This window comes from Ambystoma mexicanum, chromosome 11 (assembly GCF_040938575.1).
Source record: "Ambystoma mexicanum isolate Mex_15411 chromosome 11, UKY_AmexF1_1, whole genome shotgun sequence".
Classification (NCBI taxonomy): Eukaryota; Metazoa; Chordata; class Amphibia; order Caudata; family Ambystomatidae; genus Ambystoma; species Ambystoma mexicanum.
Genome location: NC_090934.1, coordinates 386,604,223 through 386,618,952, shown reverse-complemented (window position 1 = coordinate 386,618,952; position 14,730 = coordinate 386,604,223). Strand labels below are relative to the sequence as shown.

Here is a 14,730-nt window from a genome sequence, read left to right as displayed (position 1 = left end):
GACACCTCAGGATATATATTTTGTCTATTCACACTGTTTGCAAACATGACGGTGCAAAGTTTCCTAGGTAAAGCAGGTGTTCAAAAGCTATAACCTTTGCAACAGGGATCTATATATTTGAGAAGTGATTTCAAAACACAGCTTTTCAGATGGTCATGTTTGGTTGGTTATTCTTGTAAATTGGATCATGAAAGACCCTCGGAGACACACCCATTAATCATTCCTCACCTCTCAGTCTTGTTAAATACTGGTCGCAGTCCACTACACACCAATGGTCTGCTATCTGGATATGAGAAGCAGCTGTACACACGAAAAGCAGCCTTCTACCCAAACATGTGAAAAAGACGTGGGACATCAGGAGAATTCTGTCTTTTATTGAGGAGGACAAGGGTAAATTGAACATCAAACTGCCAAATAGTTACAATAGTCACATGTATATGACAGTTACAGTTCTAAACAGAAATGTGTGTAAATTAGAAATTGAGAAAATAGTGGTTTCAAATGTGGTCAGGTCTGAAATATCAAGGTTTCTTGTTCTTCATACACGGCACTTGTTCCCATTTTATTCACAGCATAGTGGTGTCACAATTCGTACTCAACTGTTTCCATTTCAGTGGTGGCAGCATTTCTGTTCACATCCCAGCAGTGGCTCCATTTCCAACCAAAATGTGAATTCAATGAAACAGCACAATGCTTTTGCATGGTCCCAGTGTTGCTTTGTCCCATTTACTTTCCACCGATAACCGGATTCAAGAAAACCTTGAAATGTTTGAATGATGAAAGATGACATTAACATAGTCAGTATATTCTGTAATCATCATTTTCTAAAACTGACACCCTCTGCTTTCATAAGTGATCTTTCTCTGCTATTTATGTGGTGTAGCAGGACTGCATGTTTTTTCACTGAGAGACTCCGATGTCCTTCTATGATTGTTGATTGTATAAGGGTCTAGTGAATGCATTCTGCATTCTGTTCTACGCAACCTTGAATCATACTCCAGGACTGTGCGTGCCTTTGCTTGCATTTGCTCTTCTACGCTCTGCTGCACACAACCAGGCCCACATGCATGCTATCTTTTTAATGAGCTGCATTCTCTGTTTGAGAAATTAGTCCACCTCTTTGAACAGCTCAGTGCAGTGTTGCTTTAATCCTTTGTTGATTTCTCCATTGTAAAGTAGCAAAGTATGCTACTCATGGCAGAGGGACCATCTCTTCAGCACATACTGTAAGCGCCCACAGCTTTTAAACCTGAGAGAGGCAGTTGAACTGGCGCTTCTCCCCAACCCTAGGCTGCCTACTCCTTCCTCAGTCTCTAACTTTACCCATTCTAGCTGCAAGCCCTTATTTCCAAATCTCATCCAACTAAGAGGCAACCATTTTTGCCTAGTTTTGCAAGTTAATCCCACATTCACCTCCACCGCCGTGGCTATATTTACATCCCCCGATGTTTGCACTCAACAACCAACCTTTAGCATTCAGGAGGAGTCCTGGTCATCAAGTCCATGGGCTATATTTCATAATACCTTTTCTCGATTTGTCAGTGTATTTCATGAATTACCCACTCCCATCTCATAAACCACCGTGCCTATAAACAGCACAAAAGGCATAATGTGGTTCTTACTTCTGTTCCATGGGGCTTTAAGCAGCCTTTTAAGCATAGCATTGCCACTTCCGATATTCCAAATGTTTTGCACCCTAGAGTGTTGAATGGACACACAAATTCCATGTTCATTTTTACAGAATCTTTCCTCACAACTGGGCAATGAAGGCAGTGCCCGAGTCTGGAAGAAAGGAAGGAGCAAGCAATGTAACTTTACCATAAAGCAAGGATGAAGCTTTAGAGGCCAATATATGGCCATTTATGATGGGAAGGGTGTTTTCAATGCCCTTTAGTAAATACAAGGTTGTAAGTACTGAATGTAGCAACTCAGATGAAGGGCTTTTTATAGCCATTTCCTGTAGTTAATCATAAAGGTGTGCTTTGGCCTTGATCAATCTAACATTTGGGGTGGGTGAGACCACTTTTCTCTCCAGTTGTAAATTGGCCGAGTCAGTTTTATAATGTGGCCACAATGACTCAATCTGTGTGATGAGCTGCATGAAAAATGTCCTTTCCAACTATTAAAATAAGATGGGCAGTAACCACCGGAAGACCTCATTTGTCAGTGTAATACTCTAGGCTTCTCAAACCAGCCTCAGTCAAAGCAAAATGGGCTTCATCACTAATTTTAAGCTAACAAAAACTGGAGGTTGGTGAGGAGGACCCTAAGACCACTAGTCACAGTCACCACAGATGTAGCAGGGTTCAGCTTGAATGTATTGGTGTCTCCCTTTTTATAGTGGTCCCGGAAGACATAAATGCACCCGTTACAGCTGGCAATTTTCCAGAGAGATGGTACAGAGCTCCAAGCCTCAGGGAGGCACAGACGGGTGAAGCTGTCCAACAAGGGGTTGTAACACACAACACAGTCTCCTTCAGCAACAATGAACACCAAGTCCTTATGCACAGCCGCATGCATTCGCCCAGCGAATGGCAGGAGATATGGCTTCACGTGGCACTTTTCTGTGCTGGTGTGGAAGCACTGGATGAGGCGAGAAGGCTTTGTGAAGAAGTCCAGGTCATTTTCCTCCCCACCCATCAGGTAGATTATGCCGTTGAGGTTCACACCAGCGGCGCCCGAGATGGCAACTTCCAGCTGGCTTGTTTCAGTCCAAAGGTTATCCTTCACTCTGTAGTAGATTACTGCATTTGAAAGGGTGTCCTGGAGAGTCTTGCCACCTAGTGAGTAAATAGTATCCCTTCCAGGCACAGAGACCAGTGTGTGCTGCAGCCGGTCACGTGGCAGAGGAGCACATCGCTCCCAGTCCATGGTCTCCATGTTGCATTTCCACATCCGCCGGGGGATGGAGCCACCCACAACGTAGAGGTCACTTCCATGTTTGCAAGCCGCTGTGATCTGGTGGCACAGGCTGTTCTGCCCACTTACACTGATGGAGTCATCTGGGGCACAATGCAGTGACACAGCAATGGAGTGGGTGCGTGCCTCCTCTTTACCTATTAAATAGATGTGGACGTTCTCTCCAATCTCCTGCATGGAAAAAGAAAACAAACGTTTAGATGTGATGAACAGCTCAGATCAAATGTCATATTACAATGCTCAGTTGTTCCTCTGCATCTTGATCACTACATCGGTAATATAGAGGCGCACACCTAAATCTAGACTCTTCTCCATACTCATTTTTGACACTGACCCTGTAAGCTCTCCTGTATGAACTTGGCATGGAGGTGTTCCTTCTTACCACAGCCACTGAAACAAACACAGCTGAACCGAAGATCTACCCAATGGGATACAAAGACCAACACCTGTAATTATGCACTTACAACTATCATATTGGTCAATGCATGGAAACATAAGCGCTCCCTTCAAGAAGTCCTGCTGAACACAAGTTATCGCTTCTGCAACGTAAAGACATCTTTGTGACCTGGATCCTATCTATAACAAGAAGAGATTGTGGTGATCCAGGTTATTGCCACAGTAGAAAGAAACCACAAAGAACCCAGACTCACCAACCCGCTCCCAAATAACAAGAAATAATGCAAACCCAGGATCTTCCTGCAACTACACAGACAACCTTAGAAAACCCATCTTCTTCCTCTGCAATCACAGGAAATTCCTTTCAAACAGGACCCCACACCCTTGCAATTGCAAAACATTCCTGTGCACCTGAACATCTTCTTTCGTGGGTTGAGAGGGATTTCATAAGATCATTGACCTTTCCCCATGTCATTCGAATTTCCCCTGCACAAAATCACTCCTGGTGAGTACACGCAATACCTGTGCCAATGCTCCAGATCTATTAACATTCTTTTACTTTTTTTTGGCTAAATGGCAATTCCGCTGATTTCTTTTGCCCAATTTTACTGCAGGGGGGGAAATGGGAAATCACCATCACACTTCCAACCCCCTTCCGACATACACTACCCAAACTTACCCATCTATATTCGTGTAGTAAAAAAGTAGCAAAAAATGTGGTGAGATTGCCATTCAGCAAAAGTGGGTAATATCATGGCTCCACTCCGAACCAAATGTTTTTCACATCCTCAGCCCCTTTGCCTCAAGATGGTTGTGAGCATGGGGTTAACCACTTTTAAGCAAAGAAAACCTCACCATGTCTTTCAACCATGGTTTTTGCCTTTCATGATCACAAGAAATACCAATGAACATTTCATCCACCACCTCAAATCCCTTATAAAAAGGGATTTCAGGTCGGCCACCAGGGGGCGCGCGGATGAGTCGCCTCTCCGTGTGAGCGCTCTACACAGGGTCCGGAAAGTGGCAGTGAGCCCCCACTTCGAGACCCCCCCCAGAGCTGATTTTTGACCAAGAGACGTGGGAAGGTGTCCCCCCCACCTGAGAGAAAACCCGGAGAAAATCGGAAGCGGCATCGTGGTGAAATTAACGCCGGCGCTTTGAGGCCTTCGGCGCGGCGTGAGTTCCGCGGAACTCCCAACCCGGGCCTGCGTATACGCGGGAAGTGCCGCCCTCTGAGTCTGATCCGGCGCACTTCTCGGTCCTCCGCGTGGAACCGGCTGCGCACCTCTGCCAAGGGCGGTTGATACCCCCACCGCGACACGGTAGGCGGACCCCTCACCCCCCCTGCAAAGCTCAGGAGGCCCTGGTGGCTTGGTCCTTCACGTCCCCCGCGTTGGCGGGTGCTAACGTCGCTTCACGACCCGGATGCTGTGGGAGGCCTCCCTTTATGGACCCTAAAACCAGGCTAGCGAAATATACGTTTTCACCAATTGCCAGATCCCCAGGGCCCTCCTTGATTTCTATAATGTCGACTGCAGGATCCGAGGCCACCGCGACCAAGGCGGATGTTGCTGATTTGCTTGCCGAAATGAGGGGCATGCGAGCAGATATTGGCAATAGGATAGACAAGATCACGCAGAGGATCGACAAAATGGACGATAGGCTCGAACAGGTTGAGCACAACCAAACATCTCTGAATGTGCTGGAAGCACAGATGGATCACCGAATCGCAGATATATCGGACAGAGAGAATGAACTGCGCCTTAAGGTCGATGACCTCGAGAACAGGGAGCGCCGGAACAATATCCGAATATTTGGTCTTCCTGAGAAAGAGGGCGAAACCGAACTGGACCTGAAGCAATCGTTGCATGCCATCCTGAAGCTCCTATACAACGATGACTCAATTGACGCGCCTAAAATTGACCGCATCCATAGGGCCGGAGGTAGACCGGGGGCCCCGAGATCGGTCCTGGCCCGATTCCATAACTATGCGGACAGAGCGCGAATCTTGGACAAGGCCAGAAGCGCCCCACAGCTGTCCTTGGAGAACTCCGTCATTTCACTTTTTCAGGATTTGTCATCCCTCACGTTGGCGATGAGGAAAAAGTGCTCTCCGATCACGAAAATGTTGAAAGACAAGGGCGTCAGGTATCGCTGGGGGTATCCATTTTCCCTCACTTTCGAATGGGAAGGCTCGACAATGAGACTTGTCTCGGAGAAAGACATTGCTGACTGTACGACGGATCTGCTGGGTGCGCCGGAGGGTGCTCCCTCTCATGAGGATCAAGGATCATCTGGTGGTGAATGGAAAGTCAAGGCTTCGCGGCGAAGAAGGATTCCAGGCTCTAGAAAATACAGAAAAATGAACACCTCCCAAGATATGGAACATTGACAGGGTGCCTGAGGTACTTTGACATACTATTTGGTTAGAGGTAAACTGGGAAAATTACTCCACCACGGAGGTTACGAACTCTCATGTGCGAGTCGACCTCCCTATATGTGACTGACTGTGAAAGGTCGCCTCCTCCAAGTGTGAGGTATTGTTAGCTCGATGTCTCGCAGATGTTAGAAATGTGATAAGGCATAATATCTCTGCTCCGCTAGCTCCTGGGGGAGGGTAAATGTCTCTGTTACTGAATTATTGTTATCGTTAAGTGCACACAAAAGTTGGGGGCTCACTGATATATATTATCCTATTATGATAGGACCGCCTGTTTTGCGGTCTTCACGGGTGGTCCGAGTTCGGCTGGGTGATGTCAACCTGGGCGAATCGGGCGCCGAATGTGTTGGGGACGGGGAGGGGGGTGGGGGAGGGGGTGGTTGGGGAACACACTTCTCACACTGATTTTGACACGACGTACACGCAGACACACCTTGCGCACACCGAGGCCCACGATATGCTCCAGACGAGTTGGTCGTCGGTCTCCATGGGATTCTCTGGGAACCAATCCCATCACGACGACCCATGCATAGCGATGGCCGACAGGAAATGTGCCGTGGCACAGAGGGAATGGCCGCCCACGATCAACAATTACACTCAAGATGGCACTCACACCCCGTAGGGACACATTACGCATTTGCACACTCAACGTCAAAGGCTTGAACTCTCCCACAAAACGGTCGATGGTGGCCAGGGAATTTAGAAGGTCGAATGTAGACATCTTGTTCCTTCAAGAAACGAGATATCGGAAGGGAGAGGAGAAAGCCATCCCATCACGTGATATCGGGCTCACCTACTGGAGCTCGGGTATACTCAAAAAGGCAGGGGTGGGAATTCTGGTTCGTAAATGCCTCCGAATGACAACCCTTGACATATGGACGGACAATGAGGGGAGGGCGATCACGGTTGTGGGCAATATAAGGGGCACGACGATTACTCTGGCCACACTCTATGCACCCAATCAAGGGCAAAATCGCTTTCTCCATAGAATCTCTGAAAAAGTCTTCAATATGGCTAAGGGATACACGGTCCTGGGCGGAGACTTTAACATATGGATGGATAGCTCTATTGACAGACAGACCAGGGCTGATGCTTTAGACCCTCCCAACACTCGAACTGAGGCTGAAATTAAGTCTACCCTTGATCTTTATGGCCTTGTAGACAGCTGGCGACATCTACACCCGTCGGAAAAAGGCTTTACCTTTCACTCCCTCCCCCACGACACACTCACACGCATCGATTATATCTTTCTCTCTAACGATCTTCTACGTGTACTGCAAGCTGCCACTATATACCCCTCCGCTTGGTCAGACCACGACATGGTCACAGTTGACATATCCTGGGGTGAGCTGTCGCCGCGCAACACAAAATGGAGGTGTAATGACTCCCTCTGGGCCGACCCGGTCTTTAGAGAGACCTTTGAGATAGAGATTGAGCAATTCTTTCCGACTAATGATACTGGGGAAGTAGGGAAGGTAGCTGTATGGGAAGCAGCCAAGGCTACTTGGAGGGGTATCCTTATAGGGGAGGGGGCCCGAAAGAAAAGGGAACGTACAATATTAGAAAGGGGCATCAGGGAGAAGCTTGCTGTGGCACAGAATCTGGCGCAGACCACCCCGGCTGATAGACCAAAGTACTTAGCTGAAACTAAGCAACTTAGAGAAGAATTGAGGATTCTTATTGCTGGCAAAACGGCCCAGACCTTGCAATACCTTAAACAGAAATACTATGAGAAGGGGGACAAGGCAGATGCTCTCTTGGCGGCCCGCCTCCGTGCGCAGAGAGCAGAGAGATGGGTCGACCAAATTGAGAGGAATGATGGCACCCTGATAGATACAACGGTCACATCCCCGAAGGACATACAGGAGGCATTTGCCTACTTCTATGAGGACCTATATATGTGTGACCCCCCTCCCCCTGTGGGGAGCGTGGATGCATATCTTGTGGGGGCGTGTCTCCCCGCCCTCACGGGCGCGGAGGCCGAATCTCTAGACGCTCCGGTCACTGGGGAAGAGGTGGAAAGTGCCATCAAGAGGCTGAAAATAGGGAAGGCCCCGGGGGAAGATGGATTTACACCGGGTTTCTATAAAGCATTCTCCACCCTCCTTGCACCCTTCCTAGCATCCTTGTTTAATCACATTCTTGACACTGGGCAGGCCCCTCCGTCCTTTTCTCGGGCCCTATTGGCTGTAATTCCCAAGGAAGGCCGAGACCCTAAACACTGTAGCTCTTATCGGCCCATCTCACTTCTTAACATCGACGCCAAGGTGTATGCTAGGGTCATCGCGGCTCGGCTCGAAACATATCTCCCTAGACTGGTGCACTCTGACCAGGTTGGCTTTGTTCTAGGCAGGCAGGGCGCAGATACCATGCGAAAAACACTCCACTTATTATACGAGGCACAGGGAATGGAGGGGGACCCATTGCTCTTATCACTTGATGCTGAGAAAGCTTTTGATAGGGTGTCCTGGGACTTTCTAGAAAGAGTATTGGTCTCATATGGGTTGGGATCCAGACTCTGCCGTGCCATTAGAGCATTGTATGCCTCCCCTACGACATCGGTGGCGGTGAATGGGGGATACTCACGTTGGTTCCCCCTTGAAAGAGGTACGAGACAAGGCTGTCCACTGTCGGCGATATTGTTCGTCATGTCCCTTGAACCGCTGGCGCAGAAACTAAGAAATGACGGTAGAGTCAAGGGCATCACGGTGGGAGAAAGAGAGTACAAACTGGGGCTATATGCGGATGACATCTTGCTTCATTTGACCGACCCCTTGGCCTCAATCCCAGCTGCGCTTGAAATAATTGAGGAATACGGCGCGCTGGCCGGCCTAAAAATCAATACGGAGAAATCAGTCCTCCTCCCGATTGATAAGAGTAGAGATTCTGAGATCGCACGCTTTGCCCCGTTGGGAGTCCAAGTCAGCCTCACTACCCTCCGTTACTTGGGCGTTAATGTTACCCGTGACTTCGATTCCCTATATGGTGCTAACTTCCCCCCACTGCTACTTGCCTTACAGAAAGATAGCCAACGGTGGTCTAAACTCACAATCTCCTGGATGGGTCGTTTAAATGCCATAAAGATGGTCTTTCTCCCCAAGATATTATATTTGTTCCAGATGCTCCCCGTTAGGTTGCCCCCGGAATATTTCGTAGATGTGCGAAAAATGTTTTTGTCCTTCTTGTGGCAGGGCCAAAGACCCAGAATCCCAAGACCCTTACTCCAGCTCCGCAAAGACAACGCGGGAGTAGGCCTCCCGGACATGGAAACATACTACAGGGCGGCGCAACTTAGAGTCCTTGTCCCACACTTTAGGCAACGCTCGGAACCCCAGTGGATAGCCTTAGATAATTACCACCTTCGTCCCTTTATTGTGCCTGAATGGTTATGGGTCCCCAGATCCCAGTTACGTGAAAGTGTTAGATCTCACCCTATCCTAGGTACATTATGGGCTATTTGGAGACCAGGCAAGAAAATGGTTGGAGTCACGACGTGGCCATCCCCCCTGGGTCACCTTTGGTCTCCAGGGATCCGTGACGCCATACCGGAACCGGGAAGCTACGAAACATGGTACCAGGCGGGGCTGGAAAGAGCAGGCCAATTATGGCGTGGGGGAACCTTCGTAACTATACAAGAGCTCCAGGAAGCGCTTGGCATAGGAGCACTCTCGGTCCTCCTCTATCTGAGACTCAAAGGGGTGATGACAAGGCCTGTATGGAAAGACCAGCTGCAGAGGGACCTTACCCCTTTTGAGGCGATCCTTGATCGATGTACAGGCTCCAGTGGTCTGATCAGTGCTATGTATTCGGCCATGATCGAGACTGACATCTCCCCTTCTTTGGTGCTCAAGGGCAGATGGGAGGCGGATATGGGCAGACAGATCTCCGAAAAGCTGTGGCTACACATCTGCAGACGCACTGCGAAGTCCTCAATATCCTGCCAATACAAATTGCATGCTATAAAACTTTTGTATAGATGGCAGTATGACCCGATCAGGCTCGCCAAAATGTACCAAGGTGTTAGTCCATACTGTTGGAGGGGTTGTGGGGAGCGGGCTGGCTACTGGCATATGTGGTGGGGGTGTACCATGGTCCAGACTTACTGGTCGGAGGTTCTTAGCTGGATCAGGGACCTGGATGATGAAGAGAGGGTGAAGCAACCAATGTTTGTCCTCTTCGGTCTGATCGAAACAGGAGACGACGTTGTGAAAGCGCCTAGGATGGTACAGGGCCTCCTGATGGCTGCGCGAGCTTGCCTCACCATGGTTTGGAAGCGGCCCAAGCTCCCTAGTAAAACCGAATGGCTTGGGGTGGCACAGAATCTCTACAGAATGGACTGCCTGACCGCTACGTTACGCGGAGATCGTACTAATGTTGAAAGTGCCTGGTCTGAGTTTAGAGCCAAGCATGCCCCGTAAAGACAAAGTGTGCAATACATTGTTGTGATTTGTGCCAATAATAGTAACAAATGAAGATTTTTGTTGTGGCGGCTCTCTGAGTTGCGTTATGTGTAATGGTCGGTCATCATACTCATATTCGAAGTTCTCTGGTGTTGTCTCGCTGTGCAAGGAGGTTTCCCAACCATTTATTTGGAGATATTAGAGAAGGGGGGGGAGGGGGGAGGGGGAGGGGTGCGACTGGGCGTTGTTGTTCTTGTTCACTATACTGTTCACTTTTCAGGAAATACTGTACAGGATTTATGTTGATGATACTTCTCTCTTGTGCTCTTTCTACTTATACACTGAAATTTCTTCATCGCAATGTAAGTGAATGTTCAACTTGTATAAACTCAATAAACTTTGAATTTAAAAAAAAAAAAAAAAAAGGGATTTCAGCACTATGCAATTGTAGGTCATTTTACTGAAATTAATTCACTGCCAAATTTCAAGACGCATATAAGCATTTAAAAAAGAGGGCATACCAAAACAACCACTTAATTATACATTAAATAGTTCCTCCATCGATTTAAAACATGCGTATAATGAAGCTCACTTCCCATATTGACTCTAACCTTTCTTTTGGATGTGCAGTCTGCACCTATCCCGTTGCTTTTTTCATAAAGCATGAACGGGATTTAAGAAATGTGGGTATTTTGTAGGTTTCCTGTAACTAAAAAACACATAACAAAAAAAACTCACAAATCCCCAAAACTCTTATGCAAGGCGATTAAATACTAAAAGCACTGAAGAAACACAGATGGACTTTGCCCAAAAAAATAAGCACAGGAGGAAGAATAGGAGGGAGGTATGAACATGGAGGAGGGAATGGGTGAGGGGGAGAGATTCCACAGTTGAAGGGGAAGTTCTCTCAGGAATTGTATTGGCCCAATGGATATGGCATGTACTTTTGAACATATATCGATCTATCAGAATTCTTTTTCCAATGGATCTTAACTTTGATTTTTTTTTTAAACAGTAATTTTATTGATTTTACAAACATAATTTATCATTGTTAGACATAACCGTTCCCCATCTCCCACCCCTCCATCCCCCCTTCCGGGAAGATCCCTGTATGAGTCTGTGCATTTCAAGGTAGATCCTCCCTTTCTTAATTAAACATGTCCATTATCCTTATTTTATGCGGGCACCACTGTTCCATATAATCACTTTGAAGAAATTAGAGGGCCTTGCCCCAGTCTTCTCTAAACTTTTGATTGCTCACTTGGATATTGTACGTTGTGTTCCATAGTTGTGTGACCAGACTCTCCTTGTCCAGTCGAGTGCCAAGGGCGGGTGCTTCTGTTTCAAGTTTTGTGCTATTTCTAACCACGCTCCCATCACTAGTCCCATAAAATTGCATTTTTCCGTTTTGGTTAGCAGTTTGTCCTTAGGGTTCCCATAGCCCACATAACCACACTTCTACCCCCAGATTCCCCATGTCTGGGAACATTGCCTGCATTTGGGCCTGAACATCTGCCCAATATTGCTGTAGAGTCAGACAGTCCCACCAGTTGTGCCGCCAGTCCCCCTCTCTTACGTATTCCCTCGAGCATGTATTTGGGGAGTCCCAGTACATCGTATGGAGTCTTTCTGGCGTATAGTGCCATTGCATGAGTATTTTCATCCACATTTCTTTAGTCTGTATCGCCTTAGTAAACTTGGGTATTACCCCCATATGTATTCCCAGCACTCCTTTGGGATCGTGCTATTAAAGGAATGGTTCGGTCAGAAATATTATTGTCCCTATGGTTCGGCCATGTGTTTTAACCATAAATTGATCGATCGCACAAACATTTCCTATGGACCTTAAGTTTTTCGTCTTTTGAACACAAGCGAAATCAGGCAGCAGGGTGCGGCCATCTTGTGATAATCTTATCAGTGACACATCGCCCTGGGTGAACTGCCTTTACGGCACTAAATCATATCATCCCCCACCCCTGAGCCTGACATCACTAGACGCGTACCGCCCATTTCACAACGCCAAAGCACGCCTCGTGTCAACATTCTCTGTGCTTCAGCTAATGACGTGTCGCCATGGAAATGGCAGGACGCCTCTTTCCTCAATAAGTATAAACAGACCGTTGTCACAACAGCAGATTTTCTATTCCATTCCTCTCACTGTATTTCTTTGAGTATTCTGTGACCCGTTTCTGTGCTCTGTTCAGCTACCCTCGTTGCTTGTAGCCCGTGTGAACAGATACCAGTACCATCGCTATACATTATTTTTGTTTGTTTACCACACAATGGCAACAATAATACCCTACCAGTACGAGCCCGAGTATTCCAAGGAGGAATTACTGGAAAGAGAAATATGCAGAAACGATGGGGCTTCGGACGACTGTTGGGAGGACGATTCAACAGATGAAGAGCATGGGCCTAGTCGCATGGACGGTGTTTCCACCTGGTGTACCTGCAATCAGTGCGCGCTAATACCAACCGAGGAGGAGAACTGCTGCTGCCGAGAAAACTCTGGATGCTTGTCCTACATATTGCAATGCGAGCCACCGCCGCAATGCATTACCGAGCTGCCAGACTTCAGGGCAGCCTGCCTCACACGGTCCGTGTTGAGGATTTTGATGGTGCTTATGCACAAACTTCGCGCAACAGTTAGCCCTCGTAATCCAAGTAACGAGTAAGTATACTCTGGTTGTGATGTCAGTTAGGCCACTACTATTTCATCTTTGTCTCCTATATTCCCGTAACTTCAATATATCATTGTCATATCAATTTAGTCTTGCAATTCTCTAGTAATAGTCGTATAAAAGTCGTTCAGTATTGTGCAGTGTCTAGTTAGCATTTGACCTGTCAAAAATGCCATTGGCTACAAGAATTGTCATTGAGAACTAAGGTTTAATACACTTATCTTGGTCATTTAAAAACAGTTTGTATCTTTCTCTTTCACAGGTGGTACCGGCTGTTGGCCCATTGTTCTTTTACATGGTGGCTTCATGGGAGGCTTGGACACCGCGTTCGACGAGTAATACCCGCCTGTGTCGTTGGTGCCATTAGGGAAACGTTCCCCAGTGACAACGGTCAGTACAGGGGATTTTCCCTCGCTGTGCTGCAACCAGACCTTTACAATTTGTAGTAGTTTTTTTTTATCAATGGTTGTTTCAGTTTTTAAGTGAATCAAGTGTCTCCCCATTCATCAGTGTTCCGGTGTCTTGTCTGCACGCCCCAGGCCTATCCATCCACCCTCCACTATCAAAGGCAGTTCGCACCAGTGGATGTACGCTGCCATGGGGTGCTGTCAGGGGCGCGAACAGCCAAGGTGCCAAAGACCATGTACACTTCAAAGCTATCCTTCGCGCAGGGGTCATTATTCACATGGCCTCCTCAGCCCCCCGTGTCTCCAGGCAGACTCCCCTTGAAGCAGGCCGTGCCCCTGCAATCCACATAAGTGTGTCTCCATTCAGCCGTGTTCCGATGCCTTGTCTGCACGCCCCAGGCCCATCCATCCCCCCTCCACTATCAAAGGCAGTTCGCACCAGTGGATGTGCGCTGCCATGGGGTGCTGTCAGGGGCGCGAACGGTCAAGGTGCCAAAGACCATGTACACTTGAAAGCTATCCTTCGCGCAGGGGACATTGTTCACACGGCCTCCTCAGACACTGTCTCCAGACAGGCTCCCCTTGATGCAGCCCACGCCCCTGCAATCCACATAATACCATGACAAATACTCGTCATTCATTCACAAACACACCCCTTTTTGTAATTCTTTATAAACCACTTGATATATATCATGAGATCATCTTTGAGCACTGCAAGTCAACTTGTGAACGTGCTACCTGAGAACCCCAGTGACCGATGCTAATCTGCTCGACGTCGTAATATCTGTAAACTTCTGTGACTGCTGCGAGTCAACTCGTCAGTATGCTACCTGTGAACATCTCCCTGTTCTCCTGCCACTAACTACTCTGCTTGCTGAATCTGTTTGTTGGTCAAGGTAAGGGCATATATCCGAATCATATCTCATACATCTGTAAATTTATATCTATTTCGAAGTAACATACTCAGTAGTGCTATGTTCATTGGTCTCATTGCTGTTGACTTGAGTTTCATTTGTTATGTTATCGATATATCAATTTTCATCAGTGTCAATTGCCATCGAATTTGATTCTTTCGCGGACCGTGTCTATAATATAAGCATGTTTCCTTTTCATGCACGATAGTACATTCAAGGGACTAGTAACATGTTCTGATTTTCGTGAAATCAATGATTTGTATGTGAAAGTTATCCTATAATACAGCCGCCGACGCTGCACTGGTTTTGCTGTGGTGACCAAAACAAAGCTTGCATTGAAGAATCTATGGTCCAATTCCTTATTTCTCACATTTTTATGCAAAGTAAATTTCGAATAATGTTGATTTTTTTTTGCAGAATTTACAACAATGCCTGCATGTTCGATTTTCGGTTGCCCTTCGAAGACCCATGACAAATCTGAAGGTACTACAATGCATGTATTCCCTAAGACTGTAGAGCGAATTAGAGAATGGGTCAGATATTGCGGATATCCACCGGCAGAGCTTGAAAGTA

General features: G+C 47.3%; 1 protein-coding gene across 1 annotated transcript in view; it reads right to left on the bottom strand.

The window, feature by feature from the left end:
* Positions 1–354: 354 nt before the first annotated feature.
* KBTBD4 (kelch repeat and BTB domain containing 4) overlaps positions 355–14,730 on the bottom strand; it is a 141,685-nt gene continuing 127,309 nt past the window's right edge. Inside the window, exon 4 of the mRNA XM_069623097.1 lies at positions 355–3,090. Coding sequence (XP_069479198.1) covers positions 2,230–3,090 — 861 coding nt within the window. The 3' untranslated portion in view covers positions 355–2,229. The remainder of the gene's footprint in view (positions 3,091–14,730) is intronic.